At 45.9% G+C, this 25,168-nt stretch overlaps 1 protein-coding gene across 1 annotated transcript in view; it reads left to right on the forward strand.

The window, feature by feature from the left end:
- TTC7B (tetratricopeptide repeat domain 7B) overlaps positions 1-25,168 on the forward strand; it is a 345,238-nt gene that overhangs the window by 180,838 nt on the left and 139,232 nt on the right. The window contains exons 12-15 of the mRNA XM_006839635.1: positions 361-478; positions 1,576-1,633; positions 12,245-12,317; positions 15,405-15,565. Of these exons, the coding sequence (XP_006839698.1) occupies positions 361-478; positions 1,576-1,633; positions 12,245-12,317; positions 15,405-15,565 (410 nt within the window). The remainder of the gene's footprint in view (positions 1-360; positions 479-1,575; positions 1,634-12,244; positions 12,318-15,404; positions 15,566-25,168) is intronic.

Genomic DNA, 25,168 nt, shown 5'->3' on the forward strand with positions numbered 1-25,168 from the left:
TTATTCTTTTGACATTTATGTAATTCAACTTCTGTATACCTGGACCCAACCTTATCATAGAGACAATCAGTAAAAAGTAAAGATGAAAAAGATAGAACTCTACCAAGTATGAAAGTAACTTTGAAACGCAAGCAAATAAGCAATAAGAAAAGCGATTAAGGAAAAAAAGCAAGGTGGGAAAACTCAGGATTGTCAGAGAGGCTCTGTAAACAACACAGAATCACCAGGGTAGCATTGGAAGGTTTGGAAGATATTTGAAAAGTGACTCATCAGAAATCCATTTTGGCAGCAGGTGCTCATAGGAGCTCATGTTCACAATTCTGCAGGTTGTTGTCGTTCTCAACTTGTCTCCCTTTACAGTTGGAAGAGGCTGAAAAGTTTGCCAAAACTGTTGTTGACGTGGGAGAAAAAACATCCGAGTTCAAGGCCAAAGGCTACTTAGCTCTGGGGCTCACATACAGTCTTCAGGCCACTGATGGTAAGAGAGCCCCCCCCCCCCACCATAGGCAGCCACCAGACTGGCCTGCCTGGCTAGGTCTCCATCATAGGCTTCCCACAATTAGGAGGCAGTGTGGTACCATCCTGGGCTGCTATTCCTGCTGTTTGGACTGGGAGGAGAATGGAGGGAAAGGAGGAAGGCCTGAGTCCTGGCGTGGCCCACAATGCACAGGGGCTGACACAACACATCTGCCACAAGGGCCTTGAGACAAGCTACTGGATCCCACCTCACACCTGCCCAGCACCTGGCCAAGGGTCTTAGTTACAGGAACATAGAGCATAGAAGAGTTCAGAGCCTCTACTTTCAGGAAGCTGGCCAGGAACTGTCCCTTGTCTGCCCCCGCATTTTAATTCTCAGATAGTTCACATCCAGTACACCACATACTTAGAATTGGATGGACTTAAAATTTTGGTGGAGGGGATTCTGCCCCAAACCATCTTAATTGTACTTTATATATAAGTACTTAGTGAAATACTCATGGATATGCTTGCAGAAAGTGTAAATTGATAAATCATCTAATTGTCTGAACTCTGTAACTATTCTTGGAACACTTTACTGTGAAGAAGACCACAAACTGACTCCTTTCTCTGCACATCAAGCTATTACAGACCCTGACCATTCACTGTCTTGGGTGAATTAAACTGGCCTGCTGATGGTGTTATGCTGGTTCCTAAACCCAGAGTCACAGTTTTCAGTGCTGGGAGGGGGTTCTGAAGGCCATCAAACCCAACACCACTGGGGCCCAAACCCCTTTAGACCATCCTTGTGGGGCCAGTCTTTTACCACAAGCGACATGCCTGCACTTGGGAGGAGAGGTGGGATTGTCTCTTAAATTCTTAGATGTGTGTTCCTTTTTAAATGACCTTCATGACCATCCGACTTCGATTCTTCACTTAGCACTGTTCCCCAGACTGCCAAGTGGGTGTGAGGACCCCGGGGATGAGGGTAGGGATGAGGACCGTGGTTCATTTCCTGTCTTCTGCAGCGTTTGGCCCTGGGCTGGTTTAACTGTATCATTTTGGTGATGGGTTTTATGTTTGTCAAAAGCTCACCGACTAATTGGACCCTTTTCTTAGCTTCTCTGCGAGGGATGCAGGAGGTCCTGCAGAGAAAGGCGCTTCTTGCGTTTCAGAGGTGAGTGGGCGTTCCTCTTTTCATTCGTCTGTACATAATGACACCAAAGTATGATAAGTATAAAAAGAAGAGATATTTATAAAGATTATGTAAACAGTATCTCACCCCTGGGAGTCTTTCATCTTGAGCACTGCACATCAAGTATTCAGGCTCACTGCATCACTTGTTGCTGTGCAAATCTGCATTGTTAATCTGTTTATCCATTTGGGTACATTTGATTCATTCCTAATAAAAGTGATTTCAGCTCTAAGAAGATAGATATTTTATATGTCTTGGGAGATGAGTCCTTTATTAAAGACATTAGTCATCTAGAAAAGGGACATTCTTTTCTAGCTTTTTTTTCTTTTTAATATGTCAAGCTGAAGATATTATGTGAGGAAATGAAAAAGCCCAGCTTTAGGGCAGTCAGCCCAGTGGGCCCCAAGGCCTCGTCCCCACCATGCTTTATTATGCCCTGTGCTCTCTTGTGACATTGGGCCTCTCCTGGAATTAGGAGAATGCCTTAGAGTTAGGTATAAAATGCTTGAGTTTTACAGTGTTCTTTCGCATCCCTGATTCAATTTCCTCGCTTCGCACACCAGCGAGGTAGACTGGCCAGGTAGTATGTTTGTTAAAGGTCTGAGGCACACTGGAATTAGAACAGTTGCCAGGGACACCTAGAAATTGAAGTTGGGGTAAAATCCAGGTCTCCTGACTAATGCGGGGTTTTTTGGTACCTTCCCTAGTGGGTGTAGACAGACTGCTGGTGTGGCGCTGTAAGATTAGCTCTGGACTGTGAACCACAAGGTCAGCAGTTCAAACTCACCAGCCTTTCTCTGGGAGAAAGACATGGCTGTCTGCCCATAAAGACATGCAGCCTTGGGAACCACGTGAGGCCGTTCTTCTCTCTCCTCTAGGCTTGCTATGAGTCAGAATGGACTCGATGGCAGTGGACTTAGTTTTTGATACTCTACTTGAGGAGCGCTGGTGGTGCAGTGGTTAAGCACTCAACTGCTAAGCAGAAGGTCAGTGATTCTAACTCTCCAGCCACTCCTTGGGAAAAGCTACGGCAGTCTATTTCGGAGCAGCTGTATTCTGTCTTACAAGGTTGCTGGGTATCTGAATCGACTTTGATGGAAATGGGTGGTTTTTTTAATACTACGGCTCTAATTTGATTCTTAGTCTAGGTGTGATAAATCACTAAGATGAAACCATTGCCTAAAACCGTAGCTCCATGATGTGAAATCTAGAATTGGTATTGATTCTGTTCCCCTAAATAGAGCTGTGCCGCACTGATTTCTGTGAACTGAGTTAGAATCTTAATTGTTCACATGCAATTTTCCTAAGAACCTGTCAATGCCCGATAAGCTTTGTTAGAATTTGTTCCTTTGAACTGGGGTTGCCTACAGACTTACCACAGTGAGCACGTTCCTTGTTCTCTGAGGCCGTAGCCACTTGGTCTCAGTTAGTCTGAAACTCCTTCTCTCCATTTCCTAGCAGCCTCGCTGGTAGTCTCTTCACTTTGCTAGGCCCAGCCTGCTTTAATGACAGAAAGTCCCCATCTACCTCTGCAAGCAGATCTGTCTCTCTGCTAAGTGTTGGTTGATATTCTTCAGCCAGAGTGTGAAAAGCATTTCCATTTCAAATGATTTGGAGTTTTAAATTGTCCAGCCCTACTTTGTAAAACCCACACATGGGTGCCTAAGAATGTGGCCATTACATCTGTTTTCCTTTTCTTAAATCAGCGCATCATACTGGCTCTCTAAAAACAGCCATGGTGTGGTGGTCTGCCTGGAGTCGCCCGAATTCGTCACTTCATGTTGCATAACAGCTGTTCCATTGGCCTGAATTCCATCTTGTTCCTTTTTGGCTTAAGTTCTAATTCTTAGAGATTTAAAAATATTAGTTCCCATGGGGGTAAAGAGCAATAAAATCCCACTAACCTAACTGAGCTCTGGTAGCATAGTGGTTACGAATCGGGCTGCAAACCTTAAGGTCAGCGGTTCGAAACTACCAGCTGCTCTGCGGGAGAAAGATGAGGCTTTCTACTCCCATAAAGATTTACACCCTCGGAAACCCTGTACAGGGTCGCTATGGGTCAGAACCGACTCGACGGCACATAACAACAACAACAACAACCTAACTGATTGGAATACTGATAGGATGCTGTGGGTTGATATGAAGGTTGGCGGTTCAAGCTCACCCAACAGCACACAGTAACGACAACATAGGGTATGGATCAGAGTTGACTCAACTGCACACAACAGAAACAACCAGGAGGGCCCCAGAAACCCTAAACAGGGTCACTATGTGTTGTAGCTGATTTAATGACAGTTAACAAGAACTTAACTGATTATATTAGGGTCGTTGTTGTTACGTGCTGTTGAGTTAGCAATAACTCATAGCGACCCTATTTAGGGTATCCGAAGCTATATATCTTTGCAGGAGCAGGAAGCCTCATCTTTCTCCTGCAGAGCAGCTGGTGGGCTCAAACCACAGACCTTGGGGTTCGCAGACCAGTGCTTATCATACAGCACCACCATGCTGTCCTTATATTGGGGTGTTATTGTTGTAATTGCCATCGAGTTGGTTCTGACTCATAGCGACCCTGTACAGGGTTTCCAAGGAGTGGCTGGTGGGTTTGAATTGCCGACCTTGCAACAAGTAATCCAGTGCTGACCCTACAGCGCCACACCAGAGCCTAAATGAATATATGTGTGAAACAGAGAATTTTTTTTTGGAAATGAACAGAACTATTTTGTTTCAAGTTCCCAATGACCAGAACTGCTTCAGAGCACTGTGGTCTTCTCAGTCCTTAGGGGAAAGATTTCATGAAGCAAAGGATGACTTTATCCCATTTTAAAGATCACAGAATATTTTAAAACTACTTGGAGAAGTACTTTTTCTACTTTGTATTTTAATATTTTTCTCCCTGAAATTCTGTTTATACTATTATTTTGGTTTTTTGTTTGTTTCAAAAGAGAAGATAAAACAATGTGACAGTTCGGTGCCAGGGAATTCTTGCTCTGTGGTGGGCTCAGAAAGATGACTTGTAAAGACATCCCAATTCTGGGGTTGCATTTTAATATGGAGCATCATGGCTAATCCTGCACATAGAAGCTCAGCCCAGACAGCTAACCTGGCTTATTTGCCCTGTATAAAAATCTACACCCCTACCAAAGCCACTATTGTCAAGTGGCTTCAGACTCAGTGCAGCCCCGCAGGAAGCACAGAGGAACGCTGCTCCTTTGGGTTTCCAAGGCTCGAATCTTGATGGAGGCAGACTGCCACATTTGCCTCCCAAGGAGCGGCTGGTGGAGAGTGAGGAAAAACCCACTGTTACTTGCCAAGCTTTCAGAAGATGCCCCTTGGATCTGAGTTACAGCTGCTGTGAACTCTCATATCCGCCACAGAAAAGGCAGCCTGCACAGTTTCATCAAAGCCCCTCAAGCTATAGAATGCAGCTCTCTCTCTCCCCGTGAGCATTTGTCACTGAGTGAAGCTTGGGGAGCAAAACCTCACTTCATTTTCCCAGCTCCCTCCTAGCTTGAGTGTGAGTGTGATACAGAGTGATGGGCTAGCCCGGTTGGCCAGGGACTGAGCAGTTTCCAGGGCAGGGCAATTGGTCACCTGTGCTGAACTCATGGGAAGCTTCTGAGATTTAACCCGGGTTGTTAATTCTGTGTTTAGTCTGCATACTCTCATCTCAAGTCTGCTGTAACAAGGCTAAATGACGGGCACTTTAAGGAGATGTGGTGAAGCAATCAGCAGGGCCATAGGGAGAGACCAGACCTTGGACTGCCTTGTCCTCTGTCTTCCGTCTCTCTCTACCTCGTTTACTGGGTATCCTTGGATAACATGCTTAATAATCGATGCTTCTAAATATTGTGGCTATGGTTAGAAGGTATGTATCTTATCGTCCAGGGTCAAATTGATCAGCCAGCTCAGCTTGGCTATTCTTGGCTCAGCTTTGTAGAACTTTGGAACTAGATCCAGAGGAGCCGAGGGGTAACCCACAAGGCATTCTGGGTTCTGCTATGGGAGACCTAGGGGCTCATGCCATGTTCTCTGCTAGTAGCTGGCCTTGCCACTCTCAGGGCACTGCCCACTGCCCTGTGATGCCACTTTGGGTCTCCCTGAGGGAAAGGGGCCCTCCTGGTTGTTTCTGTTGTGTGCAGTTGAGTCAACTCTGATCCATACCCTATGTTGTCGTTACTGTGTGCTGCCAAGTCGGTTCTGACTCACAGCAATCCTGTATAGGGTTTCCAAGGAGCAGCTGGTGGATTTGAACTGCCAACCTGTGGTTAGCAATCCAGTGCTTATCCTTCAGCACCACACCAGGACTCCCCAAAATACCCTATAGACACCAGGTAACATTGAGGACGGATGGAGGCCTCAGTGGCCCAGCAGTCTGATGAGTTCATCATTTCTGAACAGAAGAGACTCTGGGTGAATGGATGTGAAGCAGCTTTGAGGAAGGAAGGACACACTGAGCCTGAGCGAGCACCTCCAAGTCTCGACGTTTCTCTTCGCAGCCTTGCCAGTGCTCACTGTATGGAAAGAGAGCTGATGCGGCGGAATGTGATTCCTGTGACCCATCCAGTAAGCTTGCGGGTTTCCAGACCACAGCCATCTTGCCTCCCTCCTGCGTTGCGTGGTGATTTCTGTGGATCGTGTTGGCTGTGGGCAGAGCTCAGGGACGCTGTCCCAGGGGGCTGAACTGCTGCAGCTCTTCTGTCCAACACAGCCCGTTTCCCAGCATCTATGGGAAGCCACCACCGGGCTTTTTTCATGTTTTCTTTGACATTCTCTGCATTTCTTCTCTCATAGGCTCATCACATTAGCCAAATTACCAAAATAGGATCTTGAAAAATAGATGTCAAGTTGGGTCTCATTAGAAATTTGGTAGTAGGCTGTCCCTCACTGGCTGAGTTGGAAATTCATTAGATTCCCTTCAACTATTAACCATGTTGTGGTGATGGTGGTGGTGGTGTGCCATCGAATCACTTTCGACCCATAGAGACCCTGTATAGGGTTTCCAAAGAGTGGCTGGTGAGCTTGAACCACTGATCTTGCAGTTCAAACCAACTTTACAGTCCAGTGCATAAACCCTAAACTTCCAGAAATGCTAGGTTTCTAATACTTCTGATCATTTCTTTCACAATGCTATCTCTAGCCAACTGTTAATCATTGGATGAAGCCAGGGCAGGCCCTTCAGCCAGAACAGTCTGCATCTAAATGTCAAGTATTATAATGAAATGTGTAAAGACCTGGAGTTAGAAAACTAAAAGGGAAGAACATGCTCAGCAATTCTCAAGCTGAAAGAACGGAAGAAAAAGGTCAAGCCTCAACTTGCTGTGAATAATCAAGTATTCTTTGGGCAAAATATTGAATGATGCACAAAGCTTCAAAAGAAGATGAAAAGAATACACAAAAAGAAATGGTCGATGTTCAACCATTTCAGGAGGTAGCATGTGATCAAGAGCCAATGGTACTGAAGGAAGAAGTCCAAAGCACACTGGAGGCATCGGCAAACTCCAGGAATTGATGGAACACAAATTGAAGGAAGGCACTCACTCATCTATGCCAAGAAATTTGGAAGACAGCTACCTGGCCAACAGACTGGAAGAGATTCATGTGTGTGGCCATTCCAAAGACAGGTGACCCAATGGAATGCAGAAATCATAGGACAATATCATTTATATCACATGCAAATAAAATTTTGTTAAAGATCATTTTAAAATAACTGCAACAGTACATCGACCGGGAGCTGTCAGAAACTCAAGCCGGACTCAGAAGAGGACATGGAATGAGGGATATCATTGCTGACAACAGATGGATCTTGGCTGAAAACAGAGTATACCAGAAACATGTTTACCTGTGCTGTATTTGCTATGCTAAGGCTTTTGACTGAGTTATGGATAACATTGTGAAGAATGGTTATTCTAGAATACTTAATTATGCTCATGAGAAACCTATACCGCAATCAAAAGGCAGTCATTCGAATGGAACTAAAGGACTCTGAATGGTTTAAAATCAGAAAAGCTGTGCACCAGGTCTGTATTCTTTCACCATATTTATTTAACCTGTATGTTGAACACACAGTCAGAGAGGATGGATTATATGGAGGACATTGACATTAGGCTTGGAGGAAGACTCATTAACAACCTGTGTATGCAAATGATACAACTTTGCTTCCTGGAAGCCAAGAGGACTTATAACACTGGTGAAGATCAAAGCCTTCAGTAGAGATTTCACCTCAATGGAAAGAAAAAATAAATCTTCACAACTGGATCAGTAAATAACATTATGATAAATGGGAAATGATTAAAATTGTCAGACTTCATTTTGCTTGGATCCACTATCAACACTCATGGAAGCAGTCAATGAATCAAATGATTTACATTAAGTAAATATGTTGCACAAGACCTCTTTATAGTGTTTAAGAGCAAAGATGTCATTTTGAGGACTAAGATGCGCCTGACCCAGGCCATGGTATTTTCAGTAGCCTCATTTGCATGTGAAAGTTAGACAATGATTAAGGAAGACCATGGAAGAATTGATGCATTAGAGTTTGGTGGAGGTGGTAGTGGTGTGCCGTGGAGTCAGTTCCAACTCATAGTGACCCCGTATAGGGTTTTCCAAGGCTATAAATCTTTAAGGAAGCAGAAAGCCTCATCTTTCTCCTGCAGAATGGCTAGCAGTTTCGAACTTCTGACCTTTAGGTTAGTAGCCCAACTCATAAACCACTATGGGTATTGGAGAAGAATATTGAAAGTACACTGGACTTCCAGAAGAACAAACAAATCTGTGTTAGAAGAATTGTAGCTAGAATGTTCCTTAGAAGCCAGGATGGTGAAACTTCATGTCTCACAGTTCAGACATGTTATTAAGAGGGACCAGTACCTGAAGAAGGATGTTATGCTTGGTAAAGTGGAGGGTCAGCAAAAAAGAGGAAGAGCTTCACAAGATGGATTGGCATAAATAATTTTGCACAGTGGTACCAGCAATGGGCCCAAGTGTAGCATGAATTGTGAGGATGGCCCAGGACCGAGCCGTGTTTCATTCCGTTGTGTATAGGGTCGCTATGACTTGGTACCATTCGATGGCACCTAACAATAACAACCAGACCATTGCCACTTTTTTGCTTGATAGGTGTTGGGTAAAGGCAACTATGATTTTCTTTAACTTCATTTGTGGGGGGAAAATTAAAAAGCAAAAAACTTAATTGAGCTAAGAAAACTATAGTTCTGAGAAATTATTTTTTTTTAGAGAGCTTTTGGAGACCTGGCTTTTATTAATTGTGAAACAAGATGAGATAAATAATTCTATGCAATATGAAGTTTTTTCATAATGAATTTCATATTCATGTTTTTCCTAAAGAATTGGAAGAGACATGAACCATGACATTCCAACGTTATATTTTATGAACACTAAAAAAAGAATTCTTTAGTTACAGAGTCATAGAAAACCAATACCATAATAACCATGGGAGCATACTGAGTGGACCTTTGGTAGAAACAAAGCATTTAAAAGAACAGTGCAAGCAAATTCTCAACCTCAACTTGTTGAACTCAGGTGATAAAAGTTCCCAGGCTGTGTCTAAAGCAAGTTACCATTAAGATACTCCAGAAATGGGAGCTTAGATACTCTGTTCTTAAGATCAAAGGAAGGACAGAGAGGAGTCTTTGCTTTGCCCCCATCCTGCACCTGAAATAATAGCTCATGTTTGCCCAGACGATGCCCCAAGTGAGTGGATGGCAGACATATAGGAACCTCTATGGCCTGTTTCCTCACAGCCAATGGACAACTCAGAAGCCTTGTTCTTGGAGAGAGCTATCCTTGGCGTGTTTGCCACCATTGAATCCATAATGATTTGGGTTTCCTTTTTATCTTGAATTTGTTTTCTGCCCTTCGAAGATCTTCCTTTAATCACAGAATGTTGACAGAACAGCTCAAAGGTTTGTTTACTCTCTGGGGCCCACGATTTGTAATTTGTATGCTCTGTCTCCTGTCTTGGAAAGAAAGTCAAAGGTTGTTTTTCTCTTCCCACCAGACTGTGAAACACAGAATTCTGTCTTGTGCATAGTCACAGTTGGTATTGCTCGTGGTGAAATACAATGGACTTTTACAAAAAAGCAAAGGAGACCTTGTTTGTAATCAAGTGGGAGACCAGGAGAGCGTCTCCAATCTTCCTGTGTCTCTGGCCAGTTAATGAAATTAAACCTTGCGTTTTACCACAGAGTGTTACAGAGCATAGTCATATGGACTAAATTTACAAACTACACAGAACGTAGTAGAAACTTCAAAAGACCAAATGAGTATCTTTCTTCCCCATCCCTATAGTTCCTCAAAAAAAGCTTCAAAAGACCAAATGAGCATCTTTCTTCCCCACTCCTATAGTTCCTCAAAAAAACTAAAACCTCAGTTTCTGAACAAAGCTGGGTCTTTGATTTTCATGTGGTTTCTCTGAGATCCAGAAATTTGGATAAAGTAGTGGAAAAGTCCAAGCCAAAACGTAGCCAAAGCAGCCATCACCTTGTCAAGTGAACATATGGTTCCCCTGTGCCCCAACACAACAGGAAGAGTCAGCTGGGGAGCTAGTCCTCAGGGCCTGTGGACCCTTCATCTCAACTTCTGGGCCCACTGGCTGCCACTTTAGACACTAGACAAAACAAGCATGTTGCTGTGGGCAGATCTATGTGCAGCGGTAAGACGGAAAATACTTTCACATACGCCAGTGAGCAAAAGTACAACAATGGAGCCATGAAGGCAGGAGAGTCGGGAGTAGAAGAAGGAAGTGGAATATGGACGAATTGCTTCCATGGCCAGCTGCTGCCTTTGCCCTGAGCCTGGCTGCCATTTTGATGAAAGGTTCTATAGAAGAGTGCTGATCCAAAGAGGGACATGCAGAACAGAGTCTTCTCATGGACTCCAGACTTTACGGAGCCATGGAGACTGGGTGAACCCCCCAAGCTATTGCCCTGAGATCATCTTTAAAACTTTAACCTCACACCAAAAACATCCATTAAAATCTTAGAGCCAAGCAGTTGTTTAGCTTAAGTAGTAAAGAGTGTCTGCCTTAAGCATGATGTTCTTCTAAGATCTAGCTCTCTGGCTGGGGTGGGAACATCTGGCCCATGGGCCATATAATGCCCTCAAAATCATTTGGTCTGGCCCTGCAACTGCAGTTCCAGCCATCACATTGTTGTTGTTAGATGTCATTGAGTCGGTACCAACTCCGAGCGACCTTATGCACAGCAGAATGAAACACTGCCCAATCCTGGGCTAATCTCACTACCTTTGCCACACTTGAGTCCATCGATGCTGCCTGTTGGCCAATCTATCTCGTTGCGGGTCTTCCTCTTTCTCTTTGACCCTCCACCTTACCAAACATGATATCCTTCTCCAACGACTGGTCCCTCCTGACAATATGTCCGAAGTATGAGAGATGAAGTTTGGCCATCTTGGCCTCCAAGGAGCACTCTGGCTGCACTTCTTCCAACAGGGATCTGTTGGTTCTTTTGGCAGCCCATGGAGCTTTTAATATTCTCCTCCAACACCATAACTCAAAAGCATCAATTCTTCTACGGTCTTTATTCACTGTCCAGCTTTCACATGCATATGAGGTTATTGAAAATACCATGGCTTGGGTCAAGCACACCTTAGTCCTCAAGCTGACATCTGTGCTGTCACATTGTTGTTGTTGTTAAGTGTGGTTGAGTCGATTTCGACCCATAGCTACCCTGTGCAGGGTTTCTGAGGCTGTAAATCTTTACAGGAGCAGAAAGCTTCATCTTTCTCCCACGGAGTGGCTGGTAGTTTCGAACTGTTAACCTTAAGGTTTGCAGCCCAGTTCATAACCACTACACTATTAGTGGTGAGTTAATTAGATGTTTGACCAAATACTGTTGTTGTTGTTGTTGTTAAGTGCCGTGGAGTCAGTACCATCTCATATTGACCCTGTGTAGGGTTTCTGAGGAGCAGCTGGTGGGTTCGAACTGACCTTGTGGTTCACAGTCAGTGCTGATCCTACAGTGCTGCACCAAGTATCCAAACATAGCAGGCTAACTTTTAAATTGATAATTTTGTATGGCCTGTGAATGATGTTATAAATTTTGGCAGAAAAACTTTCCCCACCCCTGCTCTATGGGATCAAACTGATAACAGTAACTCCAATGATTAGATAAGAACCTTTGTTGTTGTTGTTAATTGCTGTTAAGTCAGTTCTGATTCATAGGGACCCTGTATAGGGTTTCCATGGAGCGGCTGGTGAGTTTGAACCACCAACTTTGTGGTTAGTAGCCCAGTGCTGATCCGGCAGTGCCACAACCACCGGGACTCCAGGAACCTTAGGGGCAGTGAATGGGGGAGGGGAGAACACTTACCCCACTCAAAGAATGTCCCCAGTGTCACCAAATGGTACATATAGAAACTGTGGGGTTGGTTCTACAAGCATACCTTCTGCCATGTTTCTTTTCACCACCCCCACCAATTGAATAGATTATTTCACATGGATAGTGAAACTGAATAGATGGCCTTGGTCTACAAATGCAAATGTGCAAAAACTCATGTGATAAGAAAGTGAAAATGGCCTGTCCTGCATGCTGATATCCACACATGCTTTTTCAGGGCCCACAACCTGTCACCTACAGATCACCAAGCAGCTTTCTACCTGGCTTTGCAACTCGCCATCTCCAGACAGGTGAGTGAGCGCCGCCTTCTGATGTTCCCCAAATTTGATCCGCTGTCTTTGATCTCCCTGCAGTTTTCTAAGTGTCTCACTTGGGGGTCAGGGAGCATCTTCCTTCATTGGCTTGAGGCTGACCGGGAGCCTAAGGGCTCTTCTCAGAGGATGTGGGCTTATGGAGACCCATGGTGTTTGGATCACTTCGAGCCCCCTCTGTGAAGACCCAGCAGAAGCTTTGGGCATTTTTGTGGGGGGCCCAAGCTGTGGTCAGACGGCAGCGTGGTGTATATATAGCCCGAGGCGTATGTCCTGAACCTGGCAACCTTTGTTACTCACAGAAACAGGGTGGCAGACTCCAGTGTTGAGTAGCATCATGGTGGGCATCTAGCCGGGAGCCCTGTTGTCATAATGTATCGGTGACTGTAAGAAGATGCCAGCAGATATGGTGTTGGTAGTGGTTATGTGCCATGGAGTTGGTTCTGACCCACAGCAACCCTGAGGCTGTAAATTTCTGAAGCTATAAATCTTCATAGGAGCAGAAAGCCCCCCCTTATCTTTCTCCTACAGAATGGCAAGTATATTCCAACTGCTGACCTTGTAGTTAACAGCCCAATTCCTAACCCACTACACTGCCAGGGCTCCTTGCCAACAGACAGAGACATAAAAAGAGACCGGTTTTGTTAAAATACATCGAAGAGAAAAACAAAGACACACAGTGGCTGCTCAAAATGAAGAGGTTCAACAGCAATCTTGCTGGAGGGACAAGCTCCCCTGGCCTCCAGTTTCCCACAGAAGCTTCCAGAAACTGCCTTTGCCATTCTCCTGCAGTTGTTCTGGAGCCTCTGGCTACATGCCTGCCTGCCCACCAGGTGCAAGAGACTGGTAGTAACCCCAGCACATTCCTCAGTGCTGCCTGGAGGGTGAATCTAACATCAGCACACAGACGCACCATTCCTCCGGCAGGCTCAGGCTTAGGCCTCGCCTGACTCCATGGTTGTATGAGGATGGTGGTAAGAAGTGGCTCCCATTGGTGACCTAGGGTCAGAGGAAACTACGATCCCTCTCCCATGGGGGTCCACTCGCTTGACAAGGTGTGGCTTGCAGCAGCTGCCTGGTCCACACCTGTGGAGAGCTACAGCTGGAGCTGAGCAGATCATCTTCACCCGCTCCTCCCTAGAGCAGCCTGCACTCTGCCTCTTGCTCCAGCCTCTCCACCTGTGTCTGCCTTGCTCACGGTACGTCAGGATCCATGAGAGCAGGGAACATCTGCCACCGTTGGAGCTTTTTCCTGGCTGTCATGACATGTGGTAGGCACTCAGTAATGCTTATTGAGTGAATGAAGTAGCTCTGAATTCCTTCCACTCAGCTCTCCCTTGTGGCTATCTCTGGTCATCTCTGTAAACCCACATCATAAGCAGAGTATTCCCTGCCTTCCAGCCCTCCCCATAAGTCCAGATTGAGTGCTGGTCACACAGTAGCTGTCACCCTGGGAGTGGGCAGGGTTGGAGTCTTGTAGATGCAGTAGCAGCAGCAGCCCTCTGGACACACAGTGTCAAGACGCCAGCCCTCAAGGGGGGCTGGCCAGTGGGGACAGGGTCTGGGGCCCTCTTATTCTTCCGGGCCAATGCCATTGCCTGTGGGAGAGAGGAAGAGGAAGGATCAGAAGATCCAGAGTCACTCTCGTCTCTGTCACTCGGTAACTGGGTGACCTTGCTCTAGAAATACCACCACTCTGAAACTCAGCTTTCTCCCTGTAAATGAAGAATCCGGGCCAGCTGGTCTCTCTCCCAGCATTAATGACCATGATTCTAGGGTTCAAAAAACAGAAAGCCTTCCTAGGCAACCTTCATAACCCAAATCCAGCAAACATGGAATCCCAGAGAGGAAAACAAACAGGTTTAGGGAAGACCAAACTCAGAGCCCAGACAATGGTCTGGAGCAGGGACCCTGGAAGAGGAGCTAGGCGGAAGTCCCTGGGGTAGGTATGTCAGACGACGCTTCAGTCTCAGCCTTGATTTCGAGCTCCAACTTCAGGTTGTAATTCTCCTTAGTTACTGTAAAACCTGTGTGGAGTTTAGAGTGTTCATTTATCCACTATGTATGCATGTGGTCACCCCTAGAGCTTGGATGGCTTTGAAAAAAAGTGTTGGACAGCCGTTGCATTTGAACGGGTAAAGCTTGTATCTGGTTCTACTTGAATTTGGAGATAGCTGCTTTGTCTGTGGGATTGCAGTTTGTTTCTTGGATTGAGTTTTTTTGGGTTACAATTGCAAAGGTGTGGGGGTTTTGTTTGTTTCTGTGTTTGCATATTGCTTTAGTGTCTATTGGAAATCCAGGAAAGACCCACAAAAGCCTGCCCATTTAGAAAGCTCTGTTAAAGATTCTGTAACTCAATAAGCACTTTAATTTCAGTTTAATTCCACTCTGACAAAATCTCTGACAAGCTGTATATGTGTCTCCAATCCCACCAAAAAACCCATTACCACTGAACTGATATAACATAGGGTTTCGGAAACTGCAAATCTTCGTGACAGCAGGCAGTCTCATGCAGCTGGTGGGTTTGAACCTCTGATCTTATGGTTAGCAGCCCACAATGCCACAGTGCCACCAGGACTCCTTGTATATACCCCCACTTAGTGTGAAATCATCTTGGGCATAATCACAAGTAGATCAGCTTTGTGGACAAAGAGAATGTGTCTATTGTGAGGAAAAGAAAGGGTCCTGGCCTTGGCAGATTTACAGGTGTTCTAGGCTAAAGCACAGGACTGCAAAGTTGGATTGAACCACAAGATTGGTGGTTCAAGCTCACCAGCCACTCCTTGGAAACTTTATATAGGGTCATTATGGGTCAGAACTGCCTTGATGGCACTTAGCAACAACAACAACAACATGATATCACTCCTTCAGTCAGACTGCCACTGTTTGCTGTGTGTGGTTAATGTCCTGGCTTAGACTCTGTATGGGGTATAAACTGAAACACCTCTTGATCTGAGAGCTAGCTATCAACATGGTGGCTACCTGCATGGGGAGGTTTGCCCACCTGAACCCTTTCATGGTGTCACAGTGTGTTTTGAAATTCTTTTTGACTTTGTTTGAAATCAGATTCCAGAGGCTCTTGGGTACGTCCGCCAAGCTCTTCAACTTCAAGGTGATGATGCCAACTCCTTGCACCTCCTTGCTCTTCTGCTGTCAGCACAGAAACACCATCAGGATGCCCTGAATATCATTGACATGGCGCTCAGTGAATACCCAGAAAACTTCATGTGAGTGGGCCTGCGCCCAGTGTCCCCAAACTCAAACAGTACCACGCTTGCTTCCTCTTCCCGTCTCCCCAGTCCGTCTCTGAGGGTAAAGAGTACAGACTTCTCTTCCGTCTTATCTTTTCCTAATATTTAAAACGGACATTGTCTGCTTGCTAGGTAGCTCTAACATCGTATTAGAAACCTCATTGCCATCTAGTTGACTCGGATGTGTGGTGACCCCGTGTGTGGCTGAACCGAGGGCTGTGTTGGCTGTAATCTTTGTGGTAGCTCATCCCCAGCTCTTTCTCCAGCATCCCTTTGTGAGCACCACCAAGCAGCCTGTATATTAATAGCTGCACGCTTAACCTAATATAGTATTTGTTTTTGTTATTGTTGCGTGCCATGAGTTGGTTTTGACTGGTAGTGACCCTGTATAGGGTTTCCGAGGAGTGGCTGCTGAGTTTGAACCACCACAGGAGACAACTAAACATTTAAAAAATGGGTTATTTTAAAGGCAAGTTAAAGAGAAACAATGTGAATAATAATACCAATATACATGATATGGTAAAGTTATGCTAAACGAACTCAACTGACTGAGATTGGAGACTGTGCTTCAGGGCAGGAATGGGGAAGGTCTGGCCCACGGGCCATATTGTTGTTGTTGTTAAGTACCATCAAATTGGTTCTGACTCATTGCGACCTTGTATAGGGTTATCGAAAGGGGCTCTGGTAGCGTAGTGGTTACGAATCGGGCTGTGAACCTTAAGGTCAGTGGTTCGAAACTACCAGCCGCCCTGCGGGAGAAAGATGAGGCTTTCTACTCCCATAAAGATTTACACCCTCGGAAACCCTGTACAGGGTTGCTATGGGTCGGAACCGACTCAACGGCACTTAACAACAACAACAACAACATAGGGTTATCGAGGACTGGCTGGCGAGCACCAACCTTGTGATTCAAACCGACTTTGCAGACAAGTGCATTAACCTGCCATGCCTCACCAGGACTCCGTAGTTGTTGTTGTTATGTACCTTGGAGTCGGTTCCGACTCATAGTGACCCTGTACAGGGTTTCTGAGGCTGTAAATCTTTACCGGAGCAGAAAGCCTCATCTTTCTCCTGCGGAACAGCTGATAGTTTTGAACTGCTAACCTTGAGGTTAGCAGCCCTATTTGGAACCACTACACTACCAGAGCTCCTTAGGACTCCTATAGTTGTTGTTGTTGTTAGGTGCCGTGGAGTCGGTTCCGACTCACAGCGACCCTGTACAGGGTTTCCGAGGCTGTAAATCTTTACGGGAGCAGAAAGCCTCATCTTTCTCCCACGGAACAGCTGGTAGTTTCGAACTGCAGACCTTGAGGTTAACAGCCCGATTTGTAACCACTACACTACCAGAGCTCCTTGAGTTAATTAAATCTTTGACTAAATAGAGCAAGCTAATGTTTAAGTTGATAATTTTGTATGGTCCAAGAATGATGTCATAAATTTTGGCAGAAAAAAGGTGGTGTGGCACTGTAGGCTTAGCAGTGGACTGTGAACTACAGGGTCGACTGTTCAAACCACCATCTACTCCCCAGAAACCCTATACAGGGTCGCTATAAGTTGGAACTGACTCCACAACACTAAACAACAACCCCTGATTTAGAGCCTGTTTCTCCTGTGTTGTCAAGGACTTCCTCGAACACTGTGTTGTTATTATACTTGGGACAACTTTGGTGCAGATCCCTGGCTCCTTTGCGCCGTAGTTTTATTCTCCAGGAGGTGGAAGGCATTAAATAAGTGAGTTGCTCTATGTACGTACTGTAAGGATTGTCACCGGCAGCTACCAGGTGCTAAAGTCATCCATTTGCCTTCACACCTTTCCTGTGAGTTGCCTGCCAGCCCCTGGTGGTTAGACTTGGTTGAGAAGGACACTGTCTTTGGGACAAAATTATCCTCAGTGGAAGTAACTTAGGAGCCCGTGCACAGTGGTTGGAAACAACATGACGTGTTGAAGGTGCTACCTGCCCTCATTGAGGTGTGGAGTGGGGGGTGCAGCAGGTGGCCCAGGCTGGTTTTCCTCACTTTCCAGAAATAAGTACAATCCCCAAACTTTAACTGGGTCAGCTCTGGCTTTATTTCCCTGCCTCATCACTTCACTGTGTTTTTAATTAGTGCATTTCAGAGACTTTGCTTGGAAAATTGGTTCACACATTTCCATGACAAGCATTTCTTTGTCTTCTAGTGAAAAGGGCACTCTTTTCCCCAGGGAGAGAATTTTTATAATAATACGGGGACCCTCTGACTAGAGATTTCTTTGGTAGGCCCAGCTATTTATACAGGGGGAATTCAAGAGCTGCGTGGCCCTGTTTTTACTTCTTGCAGATCCTCTTCTCTCTCGCATGCGGAGTGTAGTTCTGGATTTGATCCAATGCTGTTTAGCCCATGTTTAACCACCTTGAAATGGTTCTATATACAGTTCTTTACCCATCGATACTTCCCCCTCTCCCCCGCCACACAGATGCAGTTGGAGCCAATATTTATAAAGCAGTGTGCCCCACTTCCAGCCATCCCCACAACACACATAGACCTAGACACACCCCTCCATTAGACAGTAGCCCCCAGCTTGTGGTTCCTGCTCCTCTAACCTAGGGTATCACCAGGAGCAGGCTATTAAACCCTTGCCCACACCACACTGTAAGCTGGAAACTGTGGCGGCAAATATAGTAATGCCTCCCAGTGACAGCAGCTGCCAGCCTTTTCAGTGGTAGAAGTCCAGCAGCGGAGATATTTGAGGAATGCAAGCTTGTTATTTTAATGTTAATCCATCAGCTCCAAAAAGCAAAGCATATGGCAGCAGCTCTGGGAGCAAGGGATGGCTTCCTTGCTTTTCAATATTTGTATTTTTTCCTTTGTGATAGGAAACTTCTTCCCAAGATAACTTTCTTCAAAAGTTGGGGCCGATGTAGTCAGTGAATCCCTTAACTTCTTCTCAGCCCCTCGTAAAACACTTCAACACCGACCAGAAAGAGACTAGGCGCAGCTGTCCTGGTGACATGCCTGACTCAAGCAGAGCTGTGGACTCACTGGAGTCTGGGAATGTCCCACCCTCCCCACCGTACCTCCCACAGGCCCAGGGTGTAGCACAGCTTCTGTCTGGACTTGCTAAATGCAGGTGAGAACCCTCCCCTTCTTTAGGGTTAGTTCAGTTCAACTATTGAACAGTTACCAGATAAGACAGCCTGTGGATGGGGCAGCTGGTCTCCTCAGGCATACCTCAGGCATACCCATCCGTACTGGCATGATGAAATGGTAGAAAAGTTGGCTTTAAGTACCCTGGATAAGATGCTTGTTGTTAAGTGCCCACTAGTTGGTTCCGAGTCATAGCCACCCTGTATAGGGTTTCCAAGGAGCAGTTGGTGAGCCTGAACTGCCAACCTTGCGGTTCAAACCGACTTTGCAGTCCAGTGCAATAACCTGCAGCACCACACCAGGACTCCTTAACAGGGTCCAGAAAGTCCTGTCTTTCTCCACATCAGGCTAGAAGGCAGCATCTCAGCCATTTTGTCACTCCATGCAGAACCAAGATTAACGGAGAATGGGCAGTTGTGAAGAATTTCCTATCTGTAAGGATTGTGGGCACTAGGAATCTTTTCTTAAAGGAACTCAGGAGATACCCTTGATACTTGGGAAAATAATACCAAGAACCATCTTCTGGAGTTTTATAGAGTTTGTTCTGCATGGGTGGAGATCTTTTATAGTGGGAAAGGCAGTCTTCAAAACCTAGTGGAAGACTCAGAATCTTTTCCTTTGCAGATGTGTGACCTTGAGAAAGACAATAAAGCTCTCTGAGCTGCATTTCCTCACATGTAAAATGAGAATAATAGAATGCCAATCACAGAAGGTTGGTATGAGAATTGATTTGGTTAATGTATGGCCCTGCAGGACAACGCGCTGTATCGCAAGGTCAGTTGGAACCTCACGTTAGTGGTTCAAACTCACCAGCCACTCCTTGGAAACCCTACACAGGATCACTGAGTCAGAACAAGACTCAAAGGCATTTAACAATGACAATAGTAATTTGGAGTCCTGGTGTGGCACCGTAGGGTAAGCACTGGACTGCTAACTGCAAGGTGGGTGACTCAAACCCCCCAGCCGCTCCTCAGAAACCCTATACAGTGTCACTATGAGTCAGAACCAACTGATAGTACTTAACAACAACAAATCACTTAATAACTGGTGCTGTTGTTAACTGTCCGCCTGTTAGTTCTCATGGCAACCAGTATAGGGTTTATAAGGAGCGACTGTTGGGTTTGAACCGATAACCTTGCGGTTAGTAGTCCAGTGCTTATTCTACAGTGTCACACCAGGATGGTACTCATTTTATTATTACTATAATATTTATGGAAACTGCAGTCAAGAAATCAAATGACATATTGCATTAGGCAAATCTGCTCCACAAGACCTCTTTAAAGGTTTGAAGAGCAAAGATGTCAGTTTGAGGACTAAGGTGCACCTGACCCAAGCCATGGTATTTTCAATAGCCTCAGATGCATGTGAAAGTTGAACAGTGAATAAGGAAGACCAGTGAAGAATTGATGCTTTTGAGTTATGGTGTTGGAGGAGACTATTGAAAGTGCCATGGGCTGTCCATAGAACCAACAGATCCATGTTGGAAGAAGTGCAGCCAGAGTGCTCCTCGGAGGCCAAGATGGCCAAACTTCATCTCTCATACTTTGGACATATTGTCAGGAGGGAGCAGTTGCTGGAAAAGCATATCATATTTGGTAGGGTGAAGGCTCAGAGAAAAAGAGGAAGACCCCCAGCGAGATGGAGTAACAAAGTGGCAGCATCAATGGGCTCAAGCATGACAATGATAGTTGTGAGATGGAATGAGCCTGAACACAACACTCACGTGTAGGCTTTATTGGAAGTCAGAAGAAAAGAGAGGGGAAGGCTTTTTATACTGGGTGTAGAGGAGGGAGGGGTTGAGATTAGTGGAGGTAGGTGATAGGTTGACTAGGGATGACATGCGGGTAAGCCATTTTATTATGCATGTGGGTGAGGGATTCTATTATTCCAACCTTTTTTTGTGGGAGGAGGTGGAGGTCATTTCATCAGGAGCTGCTTCTTGCTGGAAGGGGGCGAAGAGGAAGGAACTATGTATCTGATGTGTTCCTCTGGCTGCCTGGTCCTGTTGCTTGACAGTGGTTGGTGTCCAGCCATGAGGAGTTCGCCCACCGTCTGGTTTGTGAAGGCCCTCATATGTTCCTGAAGAAAATTTTGAAGACAGTGAAATAGGCAGGAGCCAAATAACAGTATCAGGAGGATAATAGTTAATGACCCTAGGAAAGGGAGGAGCCAAAGCCACCAGGAGGACATTATGGTGCAACCATGGTTTGTTTAACTTGATTTTGTAAAGCAAGGAGAGTGTCTGTTACCGTCTCCATTCAGGGCCTCTGATAAGTTTTTGTAATTGATGTATGGATGTACCTAATCAGATGGGGTTCAGATTCGGGTCACAGGATTAAATATGTGATCCCACACAGGTGGTGTGCCGGTAGGCATTTGAAAATGTCTTTTCCACATAAGAAAAATATTCCTTTTGGCCTACATGTTGGGTTGCTTACCTTTGTTATGTCAGTACACTAGGAGTTTGGAAGGAAGTGGGAGGAAAGGTTAGTGATGTATTGTGCTTATGAATGCAGGGGAGATTGGTGGAATTACTGAGGCCAATCTCCAAGGGGAGAGGTCCTGTGTACTGTATGGTGGTTGTATTAGGATATGATTTAGGGACTGGGTTGGCAGCTAAGCACCCCAGGTCCCTATAGGGCAAACAAACCCAGCATGAGGTTTTATTGAATATGGTTCCTATTTCAGTGATTAGCGTGTGATGGGGTTGGCGAATGCTGTCAGGATCTAGCCATGTTCATAGCCCTTTATATCCAGGGTCCAGCCATTGTGTGAGGTTCTTTGTGGCTTCTACACTGATCTTTTTCCTCGCGCATCTGCCAACCCCCTATCCCCCTCTGACATCCCTTTTTGTGTTTGAATGTCCAGCAGACAGGCTTGTTGCACCACCTTTTGCAAGCTGTGGATTGAGAAGCCATTTAGTTAGAGAGTTTGGATAGGTACCATATTCTGATTCTGCAAAACTGCTTGGTGACGGGTGTTTTTCCCAGATAGCAAGCAGAGTGCATAAAGGTCAGGAGACTGGAGCAGTCCATGGTTGTATGAGGGGTTGAGCATGTTTTGCCATTTTGGCTAAGGCACAATCTGATCATCAAGGTTAAGATAAAGAGTATGGAGAACATGCTGGGATGATGATAAGTCCAACTATGAGGAGAAAAGTAAGGCAAAGAGTATTTGAGAATGGCGAGGCCTACTGCAAGGATAGTGCCCCGAAGGGGGCGAGAAAGGCTGGGTGGCAAGTTAACATGGAGGTTATGTCTAAGGGAGGTAGGGCTAGCCAGCAGAGGAGAAAGACTGTCAGCAGAGAGATTTCGTCTGGTGAGAAATCAGAGAGAGTGTGCCCTGGAGAACTAGGTCTTTGATCCAGAATAGGATAGCGTCAGGAGTGTTATCCTTTGGAAAGAACCACTGGAGGTCCTGGCCCACCTGGTCAAGGAAGCAGGAAAAGTGGTTGACTAGGCGGGAGTCATGCATTTATTCCTTTGGGATGTGGTGGGTTTGAGCTTGGTCAGTCCTGAAAAAGAGGAAGTATAGCGGGGGAAGCCTGGGTTAATATCCGATTTGGGAGTGGGTGAAACTGTGTGTGCCAGTTTTATGTGTGACATATGGAACCAGGAAGCTCTGCCAGGTAGTTTGGCTGCTGTGGGGGTGGTGAGTAAGACCTTGAGGGGTCCTTCCCATTTTGGTTGCAAAGGGCTTAGGTTGAGGGTTTTCAGGTACACCTGGTCACCAGGTTGGACCTGGAAGTGTTGTTGTTCTGTTGGGTGGGGTTTGGGTAGGAATTGGTCTGCGTGGGTTCGCAACAAATGCCAAACCATATTTAGGGTTGGGATATAGTCAGCAAGTGGGGGTGAGGTGGTTGGGAGGTTTCCCAGAATAAATGATCTTCCATACATTGGTTCAAATGGGCTTAAGAAGGTGGACTGACATTGGTCTTGTTAGTGCTATGGGAAGTAATTCTGTGCATGGCATGTGTAACTCTAATGAAAGCTTGGTTAATTGCGTTTTTATAAGGCCATTTGCCCTTTCCACCTTGCCAGATGATTGAGGTCTGTATGGGATGTGGAGTTTCCAGGTCATGTTGAGGGCTTGGGCAGTGAATTGGGTGACATGAAAGATGAAGGCAGGACCATTGTCCGATTGTATGGAGTGTGGGAGGCTTAAGCATGGAATAATTTCAGTTAAAAGAGCATGTGTGACCACTGGGGTACCCTCCGAGGTGGTAAGAAAGGCCTCGATCCATCCTGAGAAGGTTTCTCCCAGGGTTAGGAGGTCCTTGTGGTTTTTGTGAGGGGAGGGGTCATGTGTGTGAAGTCCATTTGCCAATTTTCTCCTGGTAGACAGCCACGGGCCTGGTGGGTGGGAAATGATTGGGGGTGCAATGCTCCCTGTGGGGATGTGACTGAACAGGTGAGTTATTTGTTGGAGTAGTGAGGGCATTTTGGGACAGTAAAATATGGGTCGTAGGAGGCGGAGTATAGGTTCATGCCCAATGTGAAGGATATTGTGTATATCCGTGAGGATGCGTGTGTCCTATGACCTGGGGAGAATGTATAGTCCCTTGAGAAGAAGCCAGTCCCCAGAGAGTGTTTTGAAGCCATTCTTAGATGGTATGTTTTTGTGAGTGCTGGAGTGAAGGGCTACATTGAAGGAGGGTATTGGGTGAGAGATTGAAGTCAGAGAGGTCTTTAGCCAGTGTTTGGAATCTGCTGCAGCATACAGCAAGAACAAGCCAGCCGGTGAGGTAGGCGTGGCTGTTTTAATAGTGTATAATATAAGGGCGGCTTTGAACTTGACTAGAATATCTCGTCCTAGGATTGGTGTAGGGCACTTGGGTAGGACTAGAAAGGCGTGTGAGAATTGGGGTGTCACGAAGTGAGCATGCTAGGGGTTCTGGGATGACGGGCCAAGTAGGGACTCCGTCAACCCCAGCTGTTAATGTAGGGGTAGGGTGTGTCCGCCCTGATGTAGAGCTGAGTAAATGACCCCAGTGTCTAAAAGAAAAGAGACTGGCTTCCCTGAAACCTGGACCGTTACCCTGGGTTCGCTGTGAGTTATTTCCGTGGGGGCTGTCGATCCTGGACACCTTCAGTCCTCTGCGGCCAGTCCTAGAAGCTCTGGTAGAGCAAATCCCTTTGTTTGGTGGGTCTGGGGGGGCTATTGATCCCTTCCAATGTCCCTCCTGTGTGCAGGCAAGGCATGGGCCAGGGGGAGGACGAGGGCTAGGGCAGTTTTTTGCCCATTGACCCTCTCGGTTGTACTTGAAGCAGGGCCCGGATGGTGCCCCAGAGGATATTCTACCCCTTCTTTGGTCTGGAACCCTGTAGAGCATTGGCCAGTAGCAAGGATTTTGCCTTGTCTCTTTATGTCTGGGGCCAATTGAGAGATGAAATGAGTGTTAATAACTGTTAGGCCTACTGGGGATGTTGGATCTAGTTTGGTGTATTTTTGCAGGGCCTCCGTTAGACGTGATAGAAATTGGGCTGGATTTTCGTCTGAATTTTGGGTAATATCTCTAATCTTGTCATAATCAACTGCTTTATGAGCAGTTTTCTCTAAGCCTTCTGCAAGGCAAAGAATCATATAATCTCTAAATCCATGGTTGGTGTGGCCTGGTTGATAATCCCAAGAAGGATCTTCTCAGGGGAGCTGCCTGAGCTCCCACTGGCTTATCCTTGCTCATAGCATGCACCTCATCATCAAAAGCCTGAGCTGCCGTCCAGACCTTTTCTCTTTCATCTGGAGAGAGTGTGGAAGTAGATGTAGAGGTCATGTCAGAGAGCGATGTAGAGGTCATGTCAGGGGAGATCATAGGATTGAGTGAGGTATTCGAATTCTTTGATGTAGGTGTCTGAATGGAGGAGAAATTTCCTAGCCTCTTTGTGATTTGTAAGAGGTCAGATAGGGAAAAAGGAATATGGACACGGACAGTGCCCTCTGCCCCAGCTACCTTACGTAACAGCATCAGGGGTGCAGGCAGTGGTGGGTATTGGGATCCATGAGAGCGGTCTTGGGACGAGTATGTGGTGGAGAAGGAAGTTGCGTGCTGTGGAGTAGGTGAGGCCAGATGGCAGAGAAGGAGAGCAGGAAAAGGAGGTGGGTGTAGAAGAGGGGAGGGGTTGAGATTAGTGGAGGTAGGTGATAGGTTGACTAGGGATGATCTGCAGGTAGGGAGAAAGAAAGCGTGGCAAGCAGCCATTTTATTATGCATGTGGATGAGGGATTCTCTCAATAGTGAGGTTGGCCCAGGATCGGGCAGTGTTTCGTTCTATTGTGCAGAAGGTTGCTATGAGTCGGTACCGACTTGATGGCACCTAACAACAACAACAACAACATAATATTTATAGGAGTCTTGGTGTGGCGCTGGAGGATAATGCACTGGACCACAATGCTACTTTGAATTGCAAGGTCGGTGGTTCAAACTCACCTGCTGCTCCTCAAAAACCCTACACAGGT

Source organism: Chrysochloris asiatica, unplaced genomic scaffold, assembly GCF_000296735.1.
Source record: "Chrysochloris asiatica unplaced genomic scaffold, ChrAsi1.0 scaffold00025, whole genome shotgun sequence".
NCBI classification, from domain to species: Eukaryota; Metazoa; Chordata; class Mammalia; order Afrosoricida; family Chrysochloridae; genus Chrysochloris; species Chrysochloris asiatica.